Source organism: Emys orbicularis, chromosome 12, assembly GCF_028017835.1.
Source record: "Emys orbicularis isolate rEmyOrb1 chromosome 12, rEmyOrb1.hap1, whole genome shotgun sequence".
Taxonomy (NCBI): Eukaryota; Metazoa; Chordata; order Testudines; family Emydidae; genus Emys; species Emys orbicularis.
The window spans coordinates 2,676,782-2,698,096 of record NC_088694.1 but is presented as its reverse complement, the minus strand read 5'-3'; the positions used below and the strand labels follow the sequence as shown (position 1 = coordinate 2,698,096).

The 21,315-nt window shown below is 57.9% G+C and overlaps 1 protein-coding gene across 1 annotated transcript; it reads left to right on the top strand.

Annotated features, from left to right (window-relative positions):
• The first annotated feature begins 904 nt into the window (after positions 1 to 904).
• On the top strand, positions 905 to 10,148 carry REM1 (RRAD and GEM like GTPase 1). The gene is made up of 4 exons (XM_065414838.1): positions 905 to 1,244; positions 2,181 to 2,263; positions 9,167 to 9,368; positions 9,871 to 10,148. Exons 1-4 carry the CDS (start codon positions 905 to 907, stop codon positions 10,146 to 10,148), a joined length of 903 nt encoding a protein of 300 aa, XP_065270910.1.
• The last annotated feature ends 11,167 nt before the right edge of the window (positions 10,149 to 21,315 follow it).

Below are 21,315 nucleotides of genomic sequence, written 5' to 3'. Positions count from 1 at the left end.
TCGCCTCCCTGCCCCTCCTGTGCGCTGCTCCCCAGGCTGGTACAATGGTGCCTGTGCCATGTGGTGGAGGTTGGCACTGCTGTCCCCATGGCATCGGGACTCTTGGGGGTTTGGTGCCAGGCTGAAATTCATAGGGTGGGGAAACCAGGCCGGGAAAGCGCATGGGACAGCGCTTCCTACCTGTCCTTACCCGACACAGAGGGGCGAGGGTCTTTAATGGGCCAGTGGCAAGCTGGCAGCTGTGGGTACCACCCTAAACCCAGCCCCTTCCCAGCAGGTGAGATCGGAGAAGGGAACATTTCCAATCCCTCTCCTCCATGGATCAGCCCCCTTGGCCTTCTGCCTCTCCTTTATTCCTTCCATCTGGCCTGAATAAAACCCTTCCCACGCTGCTGGAACCCTACTTGTGTCCCAATCCCAGCTGGGTGAAAGGGCGCTGGGTGTGGGCAGCAATCAGACCCCCCTCCTTCCTCCCCCCACACTTTTGCCTTCCTTGCTCTGGAGCTGAAGCAGAGACAGGCTAACACCCAGGATCCACCGGGCTTTGAAGAGTCTTTGGCTCCAGATTTTTTTTTCCAGTTTAAAAGTTGTTTGGCTGAGACAATGCAGGGCGGCTGGGGAGTGCGTTAGGAGACCGGGATGATTTATGTGTGTTTCTTCTGGGCCTGCCTCCAGTCGGGAGCCAACCGAAGTGGAACTGAAAACGATCCCCTCTGTACCTAAGGTGAACGTAATCGAACTCCGAGGGCACCCAGGGGTGGGGTGGGGCGGGTCCGGTCCTGGAGAATCCCAGGCAGAGCAGGGCGAGGAAAGGCAGACAGGGACCTCCAGCTCCCCAGCACAGCGCTCGCCTCCAGACTTCCTTCCACAAGCCAGTCGCTCGGCCTTTTCTGTTTTGCAGAAGATGACTCTGAACACGCAGCAAGGGGGCAAGGGCCCTGTGCGCAGACGGGCCAGCACCCCGGTCCCCCTCTCCCACCAGGCCAGGCCAGGGATGCGTGAGCTGAGGCCTAACCCCAGTGAGTCCCATCACCCTCCGCTTGGCTACTCCTCATCCTTCGAGCCTGGAGACAAAGCTCCCGTCATGCCGCGCAGCAGCTGGTCATCGGACTCGGCCGACTCCGACAGCTCCTGGGAATCCTTGTATCGGGTGGTGCTGCTGGGTGACCCTGGTGTGGGCAAGACCAGCTTGGTGAACCTCTTTGCCGGGATCCAAGAGCGGGACCTGCCGGAACAGCCAGGAGGTAGGGGGCCCTGCCCTGGGGGAAATGCAGCGTGGTGTCAAGCCGGCTGCCCCAGGTCTTCCTGGGGCTCTGCGGAATGAAATGCTCTTGAGGGCCATACGGGGCAGAGGTTGGGGTGTGGGCAGTGGGTCACAGCGGGCAGAAGCCCTGTGTAAAGCCAAGGGGCACAGTGGAGAGGCTGCACTGACTGCTTGGGAGCAGGGCAGAGCCGCCACTTAGCAGTGAGGAGCGCGCCGCCGAACGTGGGGAACGTGCCCCCAGTGCCGTTCCCCATCTCTGGGGCTGGGCAGGGGGAAGTTAGCAGGGCACAGTGCCAGCTAAGAGCCACCGGTGGCTCAGTTCTGATGCACCTACTGTAGGTAACACTGTGCACCCCCTTGAAAACTGGGGGGGTCCTTAGCTGCGGATTTCAGTGGGTTTGAGATGGAAACATGGGAGGGAGGGATAGCGTTCTGACACGCATCAGGGGTCAGCCGCCTGGGTCCAGTCAATGCCAGTTGTCCAGCTGCCTGCTGGAGCCTCGGTACCTTTCAGCCTCCCCCCAAGCCAAAAAATAACCTGGCAAGGGGGGTGAGGGAGTCCTGAACCTGGGAAGAGCCGTGAGATGCCCCAGCACCTTCCCCCTCCTTCCAAGCACTAAGGCAGGAGAGTAGCCAGGCTTCCGCCAGGGCATCGCCCTGGACCTCACCACTTTCCCACATCCTTCCATGGTGCTGGCTGGTGCTGGCTGGTTGGTAGCTTTAGTTCCTTGCCTAGAGGATCAGCTGTGTTTTCCATGCCCTGTGTTTAACCCCACCCCCCTGGGGTGCTGCCTCCTCCCAGCCTGAGCAGGCAGCAGGCTCTCCCGCTGTGGAGCTCAGCGGCACTGGGCCGGGGCTGGAGGCCCTGCCGGGCAGGCGGAGTCTGGCTGACTTGGATGCATCTGGCTTGTTTCAGAGGACGCCTACGAACGCACCCTGTCGGTGGATGGGGAGGAGACCACGCTGCTGGTGATGGACACCTGGGAAACAGAGAGGCGGGTAGGGGAGCGTGCATGGGGCGTGGCAATCACAGGGGCTGTCGGTGGTGGTGGGGGGAGGTTACCTTTTCAGTGAAGTGGGTTCTGTTGCTAGACTGGAGCTATTTATTGTAGGGTCTGTTGCTGTTGTAAATGCCACAATGAACTTGTATGAACATAAGAACGGCCCTACGGGGTCAGACCAAAGGTCCATCTAGCCCAGTGTCCTGTCTCCCGACAGTGGCCAGTGCCAGGTGCCCCAGAGGGAATGAACAGAACAGGGAATCACCAAGTGATCCATTCCCTGTCGCTCATTCCTAGCCTCTGGCAAACATCCATCCCTGTCCATCCTGTTTAATAGCCATTGATGGACCTACCCTCAATGAATTTATCTAGTTCTTTTTTGAACCCTGTTGTAGTGTTGGCCTTCACAACATCCTCTGGCAAGGAGTTCCACAGGTTGACTGTGCGTTGTGTGAAGAAATACTTCGTTTTATTTGTTTTAAACCTGCTGCCCATTAATTTCATTTGGTGACCCCCTAGTTCTTGTGTTATGAGAAGGAGTAAATAACACTTCCTTATCTACTTTCTCTACACCAGTCATGATTTTATAGACCTCAGTCAGATCCCCCCCTTAGTCGTCTCTTTTCCAAGCTGAAAAGTCCCAGTCTTATTAATCTCTCCTCAGATGGAAGCCGTTCCATACCCCTAATCATTTTTGTTGCCCTTTTCTGAACCTTTTCCAATTCCAATACGTCTTTTTTGAGATGGGGCGACCACATCTGCACGCAGTGTTCAAGATGTGGGCGTACCATGGATTTGTATAGAGGCAACGTGATATTTTCTTTCCTATTCTCTACGGCCGGCTGTGTGTCCATGCCCACCTGCTCATGAGACAGGGCTGCAGGGACAGACCCTCCTGCTGGACCCTACGTCCACCAGGCCCCACTTTAGCTTTCTGGGGAGCTGCTCTTGCTATTGTGTGACGTCCCCAGCAGACTGTGCTTGCTGCTCCCGTCGGTCTGTGGCTGCAGCTGGGTCAGGGTCAGCAGCTAGTAAGGGGATGAGGGTGACTTCCCCAGTGAAAAGCTGACTGGCTCATCAGGTGTCCAAGGGAGGAGCTTAACACCCCTGGGAGCTGGAAGGAATTCCCCCCCCCCCCAAGCTGGGGGTTAACTGCTGTGGGAGGAAGCAAGAGCTTGAGTCGGCTTCTCTTTCCAAAATGTGGCAATTTTAAACTCTGGGGGGGTGACTCCGGACAGACCCAACTCCCTGTCTGCCCAGCTCCCCACAGAGCGGATGTTCCAAGCTAGGCACTTGGGGCTGATTCTCCCACCTTCCCTCCGGCGTAGCTGCTGATGCACCTGCAAAGGGGGTGTAGGCTGCTGCCAGGTCAGAATGGCTGTGCTGGCGGAAGCGCAGACGCGAGGTGCCAGGCAGCGGGAGCTGGGCCCGAGACGTCCCCGGGGAAGGTGGAGAGAAGGAGGGAAATGTGCCAGATCCCCAGGCTGAGTGTGCTGGGAGGTGCTGGGGTTCGTTTGTCTCCTAGCTGTGCAGGAGCTGACTGGGCGAATGACTGGTGAGGAAATGCAGCCTTTAAAGGGAATGTGTTAGTAGGCAGCAGTCGTGGTGCCCGGCAGCATCTCTGCCCCTCCGCCCCTGCTTGTGGGTGACTGGAGATTGATAGGAGCAAGATTCCCCCTCTTCCAGCCCCACCCGGGTCTTTGCTTTCGATGTACAACTGGGGGCGACGCTCGCTGGTAACAGCAGGAGGGTCCCGAGCTTCATTGAAATGGCCTCTCCGCCTGCCGGTCTGGGACCCACCTGCACTCTTCCCCTTCGCCAGCTGCATCTTCAGGAAAGTCAGTGGGGGCCATCTAGTCCCCAGCACCTCCTGCAGCCCCTGCTCCCTGTGGCCAAGGTCTCTGATGGTATCTGGGAAGGGATGGACTCGCTTCCCCACCTGACCAGGGACGAGCAGGGAATGCCGGTCCTCTTTTCCGCTGTCCACTCTGCCCGGAGCACTGGGCGCAGATACCCCTTAGCGTCCCGCCCTTAAAATCCAGGAGGGGGCCGAGAGGAACAGAGGGGGCTCGGGGAATGGCTCCTATGGGAAACACAGCACGTAACTGAGTGGGGATGAGGGCATTGGCATGGAGTGGGAGTCAGTGGTACCCACCGAGCCCCGAATGAGAGAGCCTGTCCCAGACGAGGATGTGAGAGGGGGGGGGGGGGCAGGGGTTCTGGCGAGACCCCACTAGCCTGGCCCAGCTGGGCCTGCTTGCAGTGATTATGGCCAGGCTTTTCGTAGTGGGTCAGTATTTTACTCGGGATACAATGAGAAATGCAATTCTTTATCACTTTGGTTTTAGTGGACGAACAAAGGGTTAATTCCATGTCATTCCTGTGAACCCCACTTTGCACCTCTGGCCAGCTGCCTCCTGGAGCTCTAGGCCTGCATGAGCTCTCTCCACATCCGAGCTGGGCCAGGCACGGGAGGGTTGGGCCAGCCCTTTTGGCTTCTGGTTCGTACGGGCTTGGCCTCCTGCTGCGTGAAGCTTCCTAAACCCAAAGGCAAACTCCCCAAGGTACTAAGTCTCGGGCTCCAAAGCTTTCCAGGGCTCCCACCCAACCCCTCCATCTGCCTTGCTTTGCCTGGGGTCTCTGGTTTGTAGAGATGAGCGCCGCCCTGGGAGGCTTGGGTCAGGATCTGGCTGTCGCCAGAACTCTGCAGTGGTTGGAGCTGAGGTTTTGCTGCAGGCTCATGGGTCCTGTTTTGCAAGCAAACGCGAGACGAGTTGCCCAGTGTGGGGGTTTGCTTGGGGTCTCTCTCGGCAGGGCTCTGGCACGTGCAGCTTGGCCAGAAGCAATGGCGTGACCACTCGCTGGAAAAGCCGTAGTGTCCTGTCTGAAACACCTGTGTCTTCTGCACTGCCTCTAAAGAAGCAGATGGACTGTAAATTGGCATTACTGGTTCTAAGGCCCCTAAGCCTGTTGGTCCTGGCAACATTTGCTGACCAGGATCTCTGCAGTTTGAGGTTTGCTCCCTTGTGTGTGAAGCTGGCTTCTGTTCCCAGCACGAGAAATAGCAGGCCGGTTTGACATAGAATTTAGGACCACAACGGCATGCAGAATGTGTGTGGATTTGCATGCCCAATCTGTGCATCTAATCACGGTAACTGTGCATGCAAATTAGATGCACCTTTTGCACAAGCAGTTGTACATCTAAACAGTCTGAAAATCTGGTCCTAAAGTTTTAAAGACTTGAATTTATTTCCACTATCCCTGAATTGCATTTTTCTACGGAGTGCTATTTCCCCTCGTGAGAAGATACCGATTGTCAAGTTAATTTGTTTAGGGACACAGTGAACATCAACATTTTGGCCGTGATGGGTCCTAAGGCCTGGAACCCGATGCCCCTGAAATCTCCCCCCTCCGCTCCATCCTTCCCATTTTAAAAACCCGCATTAAAAGCTCATGTTTTCTCCCAGGGGCTCTGGCCTGATGATAACATTATCTAGCTCTTATGTGGCGTTTTTCATCAGTAGATCTCAAACCACATCACCGTTGTTAATGTATTTATCCTCCCACCCCCCCACCCCCCAGTGAGGTGCTCTTAACCCCAGTGTACAGATGGATGCAGAGGTGGTAAGTGACTTGCCCATGGTCACACAGGAAGTCTGTGGCACAGCAGGGAATTGAAGCCAGGCCTAACCACTGGACCATCCTTCAGCCCCTTCCCTTCCAGGCCCCCATTCCCTTGTAAATGGGCTCCCCTGCTCTTGCTGGCTGTTCGCAATTGGAAAGGGGCTCATATTTCAGCCTGAGGCCCAGACCTCTGAGCGCTCTGGCCGGGGTTTGGGGCTGTACGAATACAAAGGGTGTCACTGGCTGGGTGTGTTCCCCAGAGGGTGCTGCAGCCAGTGGTTCTGTTGTGAACCCTTTAAAGCCCTCTTCCTTCTCTGGCGTGGGAGGGTGGGTCCCCCTGAGCCCCAAGAGCCCCATTGGTGTTTGCAGGCACTGGGCTGCCACAGATCATGCATGGCTGGGCAGCCTGCACGTTTGGGAGCGGAGCCCTGGGGCTGTAATTTGCAGCTGACACAGATTGAGGAGGAGACTGTGTCAATTGCCCCCCAAAGCCAGAAACTTTTAATCTGCAGGTTATTGACGTGTCTGCTGGGCGGCCAGAGGCTGCGGGAGCCTGGGCTGCTGTCTGATGGGGACAGGCTGACGGCAGCGGGGGCCGCGCCGCGCCTGCACCGGGGCTGTGATGCTGAACTGCTTCCCCCTCCTTGCCCTGTCCACAGCCTGGAGATTTGCACCCTCTCTGGGGACCCGTTCCTTCCAAGGGCTCAGACTAGCCCCAGCTGGCAGGGAGCAGCCTGGGGGCAGGCCTCATCCTTCAGTAAACCCGTTCCCCCCTGATTGATGGGGCTGTTCAGCTGAGCCGTTACCCTGCCTGCTGACTTGTCTGCTCTGCCCCACTCTTGGCCCCAGCCCACAGACTAGCGGCTGGCTCAGCCCCACCCCTGCAGGGAGCAGAGAAGACTCTTCTGTTCGTACTGGTAGACAGCATTGCTGCTGAGGACGGGCTGTTATAATGCAGACACTGGGGTGCCTTGTCTTGTACCCAACAACCCCGGTGGCTGGCATCCTTGGTAGCCATCAAGGCCACCTGGAAGCTGGGGAGGGCACTTATTATACAAGTTCCCACCTCCTTTCCCATAAAGGGCAAGAGGGAAATGCTTGTTTGCACCCAGTGCTGCCAACGGCAGCGAGGATACGGCTCTTCCCATACCAAGTCACTAGCCCCCTGACTCCATGGAGTCCCCTTCCTCATGGCTTTGCCAGGAGCCCCTACCCGCTAGCTGGCCCAGCTGTGGGAGCTGGGAGTGGCTGTGTGAAAGCCTGTGGGATGGATGGGGGAATGCACAGGTGTGGGTCCAGTGCAGGCGGAGGGGAGAGGGCGGATCTCAGCGAAGCTAATGAACCATCGCAGAAAGCAGGGTCCCGCACTTCCGCCAGCGAGATCTGCCCATGGTGAGCCGTGAGCAGAAATCCCCGGGTGGGGGAGGCTGGAATCGCTGTCAGGCTGAGAAGGGGAGAGGCAGCTGGGGTCCAGCGGTGCTGGCTGGTACTAACTTACTCTCACCGCCTGAATTAATGCTTGTAGGGGAATCATGGGAGTGGGCACCAGCCTTGGCCTCCTCCTGAATGTCAGACACCTGCAGAAAAGGGTAATGATCAAATCCCCATAACGATCCCCCTGGGCACATGGGGACGTGTGTTTTTTCTAGGGCCAGTTCCTCAGCTGGTGTAAATCACCCCAGTGCCCCTGAGGTCCCAGGACGTCCTTCCATATGTGCCCAAATCAGTGCAGGTGGGAAGGTTTTCACAGGCTGAGAAAACCCCTGAACGTAGATTTACAGCTCACCGGTCCTGAGCAGGAGGGGAGCGTGGGGGTCAGCGAGGTAAGACGCAATAATGGCGAAGCAGGTGGTGTGCTGCCCAGACACAGGTGTGGAGGGCTTACCAAGGCGAACAAGAGCGTGAAGGATGGTGTGTTGGGCTCGTGGGAACAGCAGGAGAGCCTTGCTGGTCTCCCGTGCCAGGGGCATGAGGGGTGTGAATGAAAAACCAGCCCTGACGCCATCCTGCCAGAGGCAGATGCGCGAGGCAACGGGCTGGCAGGCTGTGGACGGGTGGAGCTCTAGAACCAAGGGGCTGTGGTTTGAGGAAACAAAACCAAAGTCTTCGAGAGCCCTGGGGGGAAGGGACTGGTCCCCCAGGATACAGCCTGGGCTGACACGTAGGCCTGGAGTGACAAGAGCAAGGGGTGTTGTCTTGGCCGTCCCAGTCACGTCTGAATGCGAGCGAAGCGATTCCAAGTACAGCGAGGAAGGAAGTAGCTGGTAAAACCGCCGGGAGCGGCAGAGTAAACGTTTGGCAGCAGTGCATTGTGGGCAAGTGAAAGGGGTGCATCCCGCATTGCTCCGTGGGTGCAGGCTCCTAGTCACTACGCCTGTGCAAAATGCTAGCAAACGTGAGCGGCAGCATTTCCCACGCACTGGAGGAGCCGCCTACGCACGGCGCCAGGCGGGGAAACCTCGGGCTCAGGCATTTGGGTAGAACGTATGGCCCCAAATCGCTCTCGGAGTTCCCGCTACGCCGGGTGTCTGGAAGAGCCTGGCTGGGTGCTCTCGTTCCCCACTCCCTGGGCCAGGAGCAGAGTCGAAGCTTGCGGGACATACCACCCCTGCCACCCCCTCGCACGTCCCACCAGCTTGGGCTCCGTCAGGCACGCGGGCTTTCCGCCCTCACAACCAGCCTGTACTTACTGCCTCTAAATGTGGCTCCTGGAGCCTAGGGGGGTGTCCACACCGCAAGCCGTAGCGTGACTGCAGCTCAGCTAGACGTGCCTGCACTAGCATCACCCGTGCTAGCGTGGCTAAAAATAGCAGCACAGGCTTAAATGCCGACTAGCAACCCTAGAAGGGTAGGACTGGAAGGGATCTCGAGAGGTCCTAGCTTGGATCCCTGAGGCGCGTGTCCGGGCCACGCTGAAGCCTGTGCCAGTGTGTCTACACGGCTCTTTTCAGCAGTGCTAGCACAGGGCTGGCCACTCGGGCTGTGATCCCAGCTTGGTGAGGTGCAAACATCCCCTCAGTTGACCTGGTAATTCCCAGCCCAGGGCCGGAAGAGCAGGTTCAGTAAGGAAGGCGGCCAGCCAGGCAGAAGGCGCAAGTTAAAGTAGCCCAATCCTCGACACTCCTCCCAGCTCCTCGGCGCGTAGGTTACCCCGGCGCTGGGAAGCACGTGGGGAGCTGGCCGCAGCACTGCTGAGTCTGGCCCGCCGTCGGCGAGTGTGTGTGGCCGATGGCTGTGTGCCCCAGTAACGCCGTCTTTCCCTCTGTAGCCCCAGGAGGAGGAGAACCGGTTCCGCAATCACTGCATGCAGGTGGGGAATGCCTATGTCATTGTCTACTCCGTCACCGACAGGGTGAGTTTCGAGAGCGCCTCTGAGCTGAGAATCCAGCTGCGCCGGACCCGGCAAGCAGAGAACATCCCCATCATCCTGGTGGGGAACAAGACGGACCTGGTGCGGTGCCGAGAGGTCTCGGTGGAAGGTGAGCGAGCAGGGCCTGTCGTCCCCACCCTGCGGGAGACAGTTCCCAGCCAGCTGTTCGGGGACTGGGAACTGAGGGGAGGGGGAAGCTTCTTGCTTGGTGTCTCCTGCTGCTGCTCCTCAGACCTAGCTGAGATGGCCAGCGAGAGATTGCGATGGGACCCGCTCATCTGCTGAGCGTCCATCCAGGAGTGCCACTCTCTGTCCATCTGTCTAGTCCTCTGCCAGCCATTAAACCACCCATCCTACTTTCTTTTAGCAGCCCATCCTGTCACCTCCATCTCTGCCCTCCCCTTCGTCTGCCATCAATCCAGCCTTTCCGCCAGCGTCTCTCCCCACACCCATTAGCTACTGCCCTGAGCAGGTGCCTCCCTGGCGTAACCTACTGTTCGCCGCTTCCCCTGTCCCGTGCCCTGTGCAGAAAGCGCCGCCTGGCTCTGCCGGGAGAAAGCTCTTTGTCCTGGTGGCCAACTCAGGTGGGGTTGGACCCATTCTCTTCCCAGAGGGCCGGGCCTGCGCCGTGGTCTTCGATTGCAAGTTCATCGAGACGTCTGCCACCCTCCAGCACAACGTGACGGAGCTCTTTGAGGGGGTGGTGCGCCAGATCCGCCTGCGCCGGGACAGCAAGGAGGCCAACGAGAGGCGCAAGTCCATCTACAAGCGCAAAGAGAGCCTCACCAAGAAGGCCCGGCGCTTCCTGGACAGACTGGTCGCCAGGAACAACAAGAAGGTGGCTCTGAAAGTTCGCTCCAAGTCTTGCCATGACCTGTCCGTGCTCTGAGACCTGTTACAAAACAGGACACTTCCTTCTCATGCGTAAAGGGATGGCCTCTTGTACCTCCCAAGCGGCTGTCTGCCATGTACATAGGGGTTTGTAAACTTTCTTCTCTGTTCGTGGCATGTGGACAGGACCTTTCAGGGGAGAGACGAGACTCGTCTGGAGCAATAACCCGGGAGACGGCGCCAACTTCCTAACCAGAGCCTCAGAACCAAAGTGACACCAGCAACCCGTGGGGAAGGACTCCTTGCATGGACTGAATGTCCTAATCCCCAATAGCGCCTCCTGCCAGCCCTGCCACTTGCCTGGAGCCCTGCAAGAGGAGGTGGGCAGGGAGAAGCTAGGGCAGGTCTCCAGGGTGCCAGGAGGCACCAGGAAGTGTTCTAGTGTTTGCCCATGGAAGGGGGGGGGGAGGAAGCTGCCCCGGAGGGGGAGGGGACTGTGGGAGAGAAGGTGGGGTGTTCCCTGGTGCCTAGAGATAATGCAAGTCTGACTTTGCCAGCGCCAGGGATGGGTTTGAGCAGGACACTCAGATCTTGCAGCAGGAGCAGTACGGCCACCGGCTCTGCTGGCGTCCACAACGCCATCACCAAGGTCGGAAGATGCCTCTGAATGCTGCTGGGAGCCAGAAGTGTAGCTGGCCCATGATACCGTGCGGACAGGCACTCTAGAAATCCCTTAGACAGGAAGGCCCTGAGCTGGGGTGCAACGGTATGTCAGGGTGGGGGCTGGCGGCGTTTCGCTGCCACCTCTGGGCATATTAACGTCAGTGGGGGCAGGGGAGAAGAAGGCAATGGAGAAGCATCTTCCTTAGGTAGGAGTCTGGGGAGGCCAGACCCCGCCTGTCTCCTGGCCTGGGGTTGGGGACTGGGCCGGGGACCGGGCGTGGCGGGGGCCGGGCGGTGGGCATGGTGGGGTTTTTGTATCACATCTCTCTCTTTTGTACAGTGTTTTTAGGATGGAGGTTTTTCTGTTGTCTCTGTATGACCGCGGTGACGACCCGCCTAGACTTGCAGAATAAACCAAATCTGGAAAGGCGCCTGTCACCAGTGACTGCGCAGAGCCTCTTGCCCTTTAACTCCCCCTGCACGGTGCTCCTCTCTTGAATTTCCCTGGGCCCCCCAGAGAGGCAGGGAGCTGGGCCCACTGCTCGTTGTACCTGCTTCCAAATCCGAGATGGGCAAAGCCCAAACCAGGCCCCTGAGTCTGAACCCTGGGGGAGCTGGGCTTCCGAGCTGGACTCTGAAATGCACCTTTAATGGGGGCAAACGGGCTGGATCCACTGGGCTGCCGTGGGAACTTCCTGTGATTTCCCCGAGCACTGGGGCTGTTTTGATTCTGTAGATACCCTGAAATGGCAGCACAGAAGCACATGGGGAAGCTGGAGGGACTTGGTTCACACACAAGGTTTCCAGGCGGTTAGGAAATCCCATGGAATAGCCTTGAGGAATTTAGGCCGGATTCTCCAGTCTGCCAGCTTCGCTGTGTGCTACTTCCGAGGTGCAAAGTGAACTGAAACTGGCTGGAGAGTCCCCTGGGTGCAGTAGGGATCTGGGCCGTGTACGGCGTAGCTGCCCCCCTTCCAGGAGCTGAGTGGGAAGGGAGGGGTGGCGATGGCGGGAGCAGAGCTCCCCGGAGTTACACAGCAGGAGTTAGAGCAGCAGGAAGCCGGTGCCGGAGCCGAGCGGTCAGGAATCGGCAAGCTGCAGTCCGTCACCGAGCACAGCGTGGCCGTAGTGGGAGGAGCGGGGCCCTTGTCTCCTATGCACAGATGGGGTGATTTCATTGCCCAGTGACTGTTAATTACCCTGGCTGTTGATTCTGTACCCCGCACCATGTGCACCCAGCGCTGTGCCAAGGGGGTGTAAGCTCAGCTGGGGCAGGGAGCCAGGCAGAAGCCAGTCCCGCCCTACGTCCCTTACAATGTGGTTTACAGTGGAGATGGGGTCAGACTTTGACAGCGGAAGCCCAGTTGGATGTTCAGGGCGAAAGGGGTGGAGATGGAGTCCGCTACACAGACAGGGTGAGCTGGGGGGTTTGGATCCAGGACCTGGGGAATGTTAGTGCTAGGGCGATACCTCGGGACATCAGCAATGAAGCTTCGAGCTATAGACCTCCCGGGGCAGTTCAGTGCCTTGGCTTAGGGAGCCACAATGGAGCCCACTCTAGTTCCTAGAAGAGATTGGAAAGAGAGAGGGAAGGACGCTTGGCCAGCAGGGTCTGGGGGAGGTCCCAGGTCTATGGGGCAGCATGGGAGACAGCGGGAACCGGAGGGGGGCGGGCCCGTGAGAGGAGGTGAGATGCAAGGTAGGGGGGTAAGGACAGTGTATGGGGGGAAGGTGTCTGACTGTCAGGGGGTCCCGTGAGGAGAGGTGAGGTTCAGGGTGAGGGGTAAGAACGGTGTAGGGGGGGAAGGTGTCTCACTGTCGGGGGGGTCCCATGAGAAGAGGGGAGGTTCAGAGCGAGGGGGTAAGAACGGTGTAGGGGGGAAGGTGTCTGACTGTCAGGGGGTCCCGTGAGAAGAGGTGAGGTTCAGGGGGGGGGTAAGAACGGTGTAGGGGGGAAGGTGTCTGACTGTCAGGGGGTCCCGTGAGAAGAGGTGAGGTTCAGGGAGGGGGTAAGAACGGTGTAGGGGGGGAAGGTGTCTGACTGTCGGGGGGTCCCGTGTGAAGAGGTGAGGTTCAGAGCGAGGGGGTAAGAACGGTGTAGGGGGGGAAGGTGTCTCACTGTCGGGGGGGTCCCATGAGAAGAGATGAGGTTCAGTGCGAGGGGGTAAGAACGGTGTAGGGGGGGAAGTTGTCTCACTGTCGGGGGGGGTCCCATGAGAAGAGGTGAGGTTCAGGGAGAGGAGTAAGAACGTTGTAGGGGGGGAAGGTGTCTCACTATTGGGGAGGGTCCCGTGAGAAGAGGTGAGGTTCAGGGAGGGGGGGTAAGAACGGTGTGGGGGGGAAGGTGTCTGACTGTCGGGGGGTCCCGTGTGAAGAGGTGAGGTTCAGGGAGAGGAGTAAGAACGGTGTGGGGGGGAAGGTGTCTGACTGTCAGGAGGTCCTGTGAGAAGAGGTGAGGTTCAGGGCAAGGGGGTAAGAACGGTGTAGGGGGGGAAGGTGTCTGACTGTCGGGGGGATCCCGTGTGAAGAGGTGAGGTTCAGGGAGGGGGTAAGAACGTTGTAGGGGGGGAAGGTGTCTGACTGTCGGGGGGGGGGGTCCCATGAGAGGGGCTGATGGTGGGCTTGTGGCAGTTCAGTGCAGTTTGCTGACTACACAGCACGGCGGGTGGCTGGGGTGTGGAGAAGAGTGGGAACGGGAGGGCTTTCTGGAGTTCTGGGGTGCCCAGGCAGGGAGGGGAGTTGTGAGAGGCTGGGACCCAGCACTGGGGCTGGGCTAATGGGGCCAGCCTGTGGGTGACCATCCATCTGATCTTGTACAAGCTCGCCTGACTCCACTTTGAAAGGTGAACCCTGCCCGGAGAGGGGGGGACCCCTGGGTCTGGAGCACTTGGCCGGGAGCCGAGCAGGCCCCTGTCATTGGGGAACAAGAGCGGCTTGTGCCTGCAAGTGATTCCCAGCGTGAGAAACCGAACGGGAGCTCCCTGCCCGGCTCCCCAGGGAGTGAAATTCCAAGATGGCCCTGTCACCGGAGGGCCAGGCTGCCAGGCATGGCTGGGCCACAGACTGCCCTGGTCAGCTGCTGGTGGAGAGGAGGGCCTGTTTGCAGCTGTCCCGGCAAGTGAATGGAGGTGGGTTAGCCAGGAGCGGCGCCAGGGTTTTTGCTGCCCTAGGCGGCAGCGCTCCTCCTCTGAGCATTCGGTGGCGGGGGTCCTTCCGCTCCGCGTCTTCGGGGCACTTCGGCGGCGGGTCCCGGAGTGAGTGAAGGACCCGCCGCCGAATTTCCGCCAAAGACCCGGAGCGGAAGGACCCCCGCCGCCGAATTTCCACAGAGGACGGCAAAATGCCGCCCCCCAAATCCTGCTGCCCTAGGCGACCGCCTAGGGTCGCCTAGTGGAAACGCCAGCCCTGGGGTTAGCAGGTGAGTCCCAGGACCTTTGACCTGCCTTGTCTGGCTCGCACGGCCAGGAGGGACCAGCCCAGAGAGGAGGCTTGTGCTCCAAGCTACTTGTAGCTGTGCCAGTCCCGGAGCACGCCCGGCTGGGCTGCTCTGTACGTGCTCCGAGCTCCTCCCGGGCGACTGCCTCGGCCCGGCAGCCCTGCAAGGCAGCTAACCGGGCCCTTTTCACACAGAGGGAGGGGAAGGGATTTCTCCAAGTCTGTCCAGCACCTGAGCTCACTTGCCCCGGGCTGCGTCACACCACCGGCCTCCGGCTCGCAGCGCGGCTTCGTCAAAGGCCCACGTCAGTCTACGGCACGTTTTCCCCTTTGCAGGGAGGGGAGGGCCTTCCCAAGGCTCCCCCTTGGCACTAGGTGCCTGCTGCATCTCCCCTCCCAGGCCATGCTGCTGCTAGCCTGGCCCCGACTTCACCAGAGCGGGGCTATCACCTGGAGCTTCCAGTCCTGACTTGCTGCTGGTCCTGGGGAATCCATTAAGGGCCCGGCTGTGCTACAGGGGACTCGTGCTCACCTTGCAGAGCTGCTGGGAGGCTGAATTCCCCGGTCGATGTACCGGGCAGCGAGAGCCTTGGATGGGACGGAGCCGCAGGAGAATGGGGCTGGGCTGCGTGGGCCCAGCTGGGTGAGAGAGGCTAGCACTGATGGGGTGGGGGTGAGGCCACAGAAATCCGCCCTTTGAATGGCCAGCTCTCCCCCTGTCCTGGCTAGTCAGCTGGGAGCAGCACACTTCCCCAGCGGGACTGCCAGGACCCCCAGGCTGACACTGCTGGGTGTGATGGGACTGGTATGCCAGGGACAAGAGTGAGCGATTCTCCACCGGGAGCGCAGCCCCCTCAGCTGCAGAACCTGACCGGAGGAATCCATGACTCCGATAAGGAGCAAAACCCCCTCTCGGCTTGTCTTTTATTTAGCCGCGGCTGCTGGAAGAGCCTTCAAGTGGTTCGTGGTGGTATCGTGCTCCAAGGCTTTGGGCCCCAGGCCAGAGCTGACTTGGCCAGCCGCCCCCGCCCTAGGTCAGGTCGGGAGTTTCCACTTGTCGTGCATCTTTAGCATCAGGCGCGGGAAGAATTGTTTAAGGGGAGAGCGGGGGAGATGCAAAGCTCTGGTGAATTGCAGTCATTAATCTCGGCAGCTGAAAGGAGGTGGGGGAAGCAATGCTGCAGGGGTGGGGGGGTAAAAGCCTCTTTCCTGCTCCTGAGAAAACTAGAGACTGAATTCTGCTGCTCTTTACACCAGGGCAAATCCAGAGTGATTCCACTGACAGCTGCTTACTCCAGTTTTACCAGGTGTCAGTGAGCTCAGAATCTGCCCCGGGCTGCTGCACTATTCATTAGCCAGAGGAACCCCGAAGAAATCTGCTCTGCAGCCCCCAGGGTGTTGCTTAAAGGTTCTCACTAACCAACAAACTCTGTTTCCGAGCGGAGAGAGCTTATAATAAACAGTGACCGCTCTCGGGCTGCTGCTCCTTTATATGCCACACAGCCAGCTGCCCCTTCCGCAAAATGCTTCTTCCCGCTTGGGATCTAGCGGCTTCCTCAAGGCACCACTACAGGGACCCTCACACTGGAGGAGTCCCATTGGCCACTGGCGCCGCACTGCTGGGAGGAAGCTCACAGCACTGGAGTTCCACTGGCAGCACACTGCTGGGAGGAAGCTCACAGAACTGGAGTCCCATTAGCCGCTGGCAGCGCACTGCTGGGAGGAAGCTCACAGAACTGGAGTCCCATTGGCCGCTGGCAGCGCAGTGCTGGGAGGAAGCTCACAGCACTGGAGTCCCACTGGCAGCACACTGCTGGGAGGAAGCTCACGGCACTGGAGTCCCATTGGCCGCTGGCAGCGCACTGCTGGGAGGAAGCTCACGGCACTGGACTCCCATTGGCCGCTGGCAGCACACTGCTGGGAGGAAGCTCACAGAACTGGAGTCCCATTGGCCGCTGGCAGCGCACTGCTGGGAGGAAGCTCACAGCACTGGAGTCCCACTGGCAGCGCACTGCTGGGAGGAAGCTCACGGCACTGGACTCCCATTGGCCGCTGGCAGCGCACTGCTGGGAGGAAGCTCACAGCGCTGGAGTCCCACTGGCAGCGCACTGCTGGGAGGAAGCTCACGGCACTGGACTCCCATTGGCCGCTGGCAGCGCATTGCTGGGAGGAAGCTCACGGCACTGGAGTCCCACTGGCAGCACACTGCTGGGAGGAAGCTCACGGCACTGGACTCCCATTGGCCGCTGGCAGCGCACTGCTGGGAGGAAGCTCACAGTCCTTAGCGCCTAGCTGCAGCTGGACCCAGGAAATGCCCTTTGATCTCGGCGCTGGGTTCTTTAAGCCCAGCATTCCCTGTGCCGCCCTGGTGTGGAGTTAGCTGGGCTGCCTGGCTGGGCAGCACCACTCCAAAGCGCAGTGGAAACAGTTCTCTGCGAAGTGTCAGCGTTGATCTGTAAAGCTCTTTGTTGTTGTTGAAGATCAACTCTGGCCCTGCTGCCCTCCCCTCCTTCGCCCCCCTGGCCCCGGCCGGCCGAGGAGCATCCATATGTCTCCTGTGTGCAAACAGCTGAGAGACGGTTGCAGTCGCTGGCGCAGAAAGGCGGGGGCGGGCCGGTCATTATGGAAAGTTGGCAAGAGGCTGCAGGCCAGGAGGAGAGTGGAAAGAATGAGATCAAACCCAGAAAAATGCAGCCCTGCTGGAGGGCCCGGGAGGAGAGGCCAAGGGGGCGAGCCTGACACGCTGGGAAAGGAAGGGAGGGGGGCTTTTGGCCAGGGATTCTGCACGCAGCAGCCGGCTGGGCTGCGGCACCTGACGCAGGTACGTAAAGCCAGGCCTCAGCTGCCTGCTTCCCACCCCTCCTGAGCGGCACTGCCTGCCCGTCACAGCGTGGGCCACTGCAGTGCAGGGCAGGTGAGGAGAGGGGAATGGGGAGCCCTTCGGCCGAAGGTGGTGGCTCCCCCATCACTGATGGCTCTTAAAGCAAGGGGGGAGGTGTTTCTAATAGCTCTGCTCTAGGTGTTCCTTGGGGGACGTTCGCGGGCCTGTTACGCAGGAGACCAAGCTGGAAGATCACAATGGTCCCTTCTGGCCCAGGAATCTCTGAATCTGCCTCCAGTGCACTGCCGGAGCTAGCGTTCCTCTCGTGCTGCTACGGCACGGTACACGGGCCATGAGTGCAAAGGGAGTGTGACCATGTGGCTTGGAGGTGGCCTTGAACTGGTCACTGGGTGAGGCTAGGAGTGGCTGGAGGCTGGACCTGTGGGGAGCACGCCATGCACCTGTTTTAAGGATCTAGTAGTACTTGCTACTTCTGGGCTTGCTCCTCCCAGCATCCCCTGCCTGCATCTGTGCACGCAGGCTCCAGCACCCTGCGCGGCTGCACACACCACACCATGCGGGTGCAAAACGCTGCCGTTCTGAATTGCACGTCTTTGGCCCAGGTGTAAGTGTTAACACACTGTACCCCGCTTCACTTGGTGCCCACTGATTGCTACTGGCCTCTGGTCCCTCCACAAGAACCAGTACCTCCGCTATCCAGCGGACCAGGCGACCCATTGCTCTGTCCCAAAACCCACTAGCTAGCCAGCTGGAACCAGTAGGAGCCGGGTGCCAGCTTTCAGCTGGAATTCCCTCTCTAGGGCTCCAGCCATTGGCTGACTCTGTGTGACGTGCACTGAAGCTTTTAGGTGCTGCTCCTGCTCCTGAGGAAGCCAGTGGGGTTTTTGCCAATGTTTCAGCAGAAGCAGGTTCTCGGAGAGAAGCATCCCACACGGGGCAGAAGGCGACGGGCCAATTCTGCTCTCAGTCACACCTGGGCATCCCTGTTAACTGTTCTAGGTGTCCCAGCTGTGAGTGAGCTCAAGGGGGTTGAGACAATCAGTGGTGCAACTTTCGGGAAGTAGCATCTGCTGCCTGGGAGGCACCGCAGGAAACGGAAGGCCGAGAAAAGCTAGAGGACGGGAAAGAAAATGCAAATAGTGCAGGAGCAGCCCGCAATGTTCTAACTGAAAAGAAGGGGCCAGAGCCCCCACTGATGCAAACTGGTGCAGCTCCCTTGAAGTCAGCGGATCTAGGCCTAGATGAGGATCTGGGCCTAAACTTTCCTCAGCCAGTTGCTAATAGGATCTTGAGTCTTTTCACTTCCAAGTCACTCACTGGTATCCAGACTGGGTCATTGGGGACCAAAAGTTGTTGCCATTCGATGGCTGTTCGGTGGCCTCAGTGGAACGAGTTTGTTGAGTTTTCATCCAGCTTCCAACAGTGTCCACATCTCAGAAAACACCCCCCAGTTGGCACTGATTGGCCCAGGGTTTGGTAGAGAGGCCAGGCTTTGAATGGGCCATGGGGACAGAACCATTTTTATTTTATTTATTTAGTCCTTTTATAAGGCAACTATTGTGAGGCATCTAAGAAACGTACAATAAAAACCAAATGCCAAAGAATCAACCAGCCAAATGCAATACGCAGCCAGACAGTGTAAAAAAATATCTGGCACTGGGACAAGCCTAATAGCCATCGGGCAAACCACTCTGCTTGCACCGGGATCAATTCCCATCTAGCGATAGTGACGAGGAAGGGTAGCAAATACACACGCAAGGGGAGGGGCCCATCCCCAACCTAAAACAGGCCAACCGAAATAAACGAGATTTGTATTCTGCTTTGAGGGCAGCTAGTGTAGGACTTTGGCAGACTTGCTGTACGTGAGCCAAGGCTCTTCACCTGAGCCATCCCTGCTCCTGACTTACGCGAGGGGCCCAAATGCCTTCTGACTGCTACTGCTGGGTCGGGAGATACGACAATCACATCTCACCCTAATACTTAGGACTTACAGAAGGTTCTGCCATTGCCAGGACTTTGCATTGTATCCTTTGGGGGGCAGTAGATTGCAGGGGACCCCATTGTCTTGCTCCTATCCCCAGGAGCAGGCAGGCAACCCCAGTTTGTGAGCGTTGAAGCTTCTGGGGCTATTTCAAGAGAAGCAGAAGCACATCTCAGTAACCCAGCCTGACCAAGGCAAGGTCTGCAGCGGAGAGAAAGTGACAACCATTCCGGAGAAGGCAGACACAGCAATGGCCACTCTAGACTGGGTTTGCCACATGGACAGGCTCTCAATAGAGTGGCCCAAGGCTGACCCCGGTCCCACCCGTCTCAGCACGGGTAGGTTTCCCCCTTGCAGAACAGGCATGCCTGTCTCTTATCTGATGGAGGATTTCCCTCCTCCCCTGCTTACTGGCATGAGGTTGGATATCTCAACTGACTGATAATGCCATTTGCAGCCTCTTTGGGCAGCATTCTCCGTCACTTTTCAGTCCACAGCCCCTCTGCTCTGCAAACAAAAGGTTAATTTCAGCTGTTTACAGGGCAAGAAAAGAGGAGAGGAAAGAGAGATTAAAGAGGAGAAGCAGGGGAGTAGCAAAACCGTCACTTCTTTTCTATTCTCTCTCTCTCCACATTCCCCCCTTTCCAATCTCTCTTTGTCCCTTCCTTTGCTTCTCTCTCTACGTAGCCTTGTTTATCCTGCACTCCCCATTTCTTTCTGGTGGTGCTGAGAGATGAAGTGATGAGGCAGGGTCTCTCTGTCTCTCATCCTCTCAAATGCAGTGTGGGGTTCCCCCTCCCCACTTGAGGGGCATCAGACCAAGGTCATCTCCAGAGCTTGGTGCTGGGAAGCTGCACCAAAGGGACAGGGACAGGGTTTGCAGCTGTGAATCTCAGCAGGGAGAAAGGGTCCAACCTGGGGATTTGACCCTGAAATTGTTTGTTGCTTTGAATGAAGATTGCTAACAGTGACTGTGTGAAGTCTAACGTGTGTGTGTGCATGCGTGCGTGCGGAGACGGCATCTCAAATCTACGTGGGCCATACCAGCAGCCTGGGGTGGAAATGGTTACGCGTGTATAAAATGTGCCACAGTTCATCTTCTCATGGAGAGGCTCTAAGAAAAGCTTTTGGGAAGGATGGTCTGGCACCTCTCCTGCTCCTCACTACAGGCTGCAGGCAGGTCATGTTCCAAATCCCTCTAGTACAATGATAGTGGAAAGTCCCTCCTGCTTTCCCAACACATGTTCTTGCAGAAAATTCCTGTTATTTTCCTGACCTCTCCACTCTGCTCACTGCTACCCCACTGTTGGACTCTCTCTAGCAGATGACTAATATCCCTGCAATTAACTCTTCCTGGAACCCTGAAGCCAATATCCTGGGGTCATCGTATCTCAGTCCAAGGTGCCTGCCTAAATGCCATGGCGATGTGCGCATTATAAATGCTAGAAGCTAGCTAGAGATCCCGAAATCCACCAGTCCTGCTTGTTGAAACTGTCATTCTGTAATCCGCCCCTTTAGGACCAAGGGCTTTTGCCCTAAAATCTGCCATTGCAATTCATGGAGGCTGCTGTCCCCAGGATCAGACTCACGCCAGCGAGAGGAATGGCTAGCCAGGGCTTGATTGCAGAGCCAGAGATCTGAGCACGCCCAGACACATGACACTGGCGAGCTTTCTGAGTCGAGCCTGTTGGTGCTTCCTGCCACTGTCAGCGGAAAAGAATGGTCCGTGAGCAGGCTTCATAGCACTACAACTTTATTTCTAAATCCAGTTTCTTCAATCGTGTCAAAGACCCTCACCATCCTCATGACAAACAAAGCCCCTGCCAAGCTGGACCTTTTCTCTCAGGATGGGGTCCCCCACGGAGTATGGGTTGTAGCTGTTTGATGATCCCCCGTATGGGTTACAGGGTGGGGTGGTAGGTGACAACTAGGGGCGTTTGGTCGGGGGCAGAGGGGTCATTTCTGTATTGAAACAGATTCTCTTGGGGTATTTGGGTGGTCCATTCCATGATGCGGTCCACGTCTCTGGTGCAGCGTCCTTGTTTGGTGAAGGCGGTTTTAAGTGTGTTAAGCAGAAGTTCTTGTTAATAGTCCCTAAGTGCATGACAGTGCACTATGTAGTATTAAATATCATCCTATTTCTATTACTCCAGTCCTCTAAGTCATCCAGTTCTTCCTGGCTAATATTCCACTCCTTTGTATTGATGGTGCTTCCCAGTTTTTGTCAACAGCAAATTTCATTCGCACGCAAGGTCACTAGTGCAAATATTAAATGAGCTCAGTCTCACGACTGACCTTTGAGGA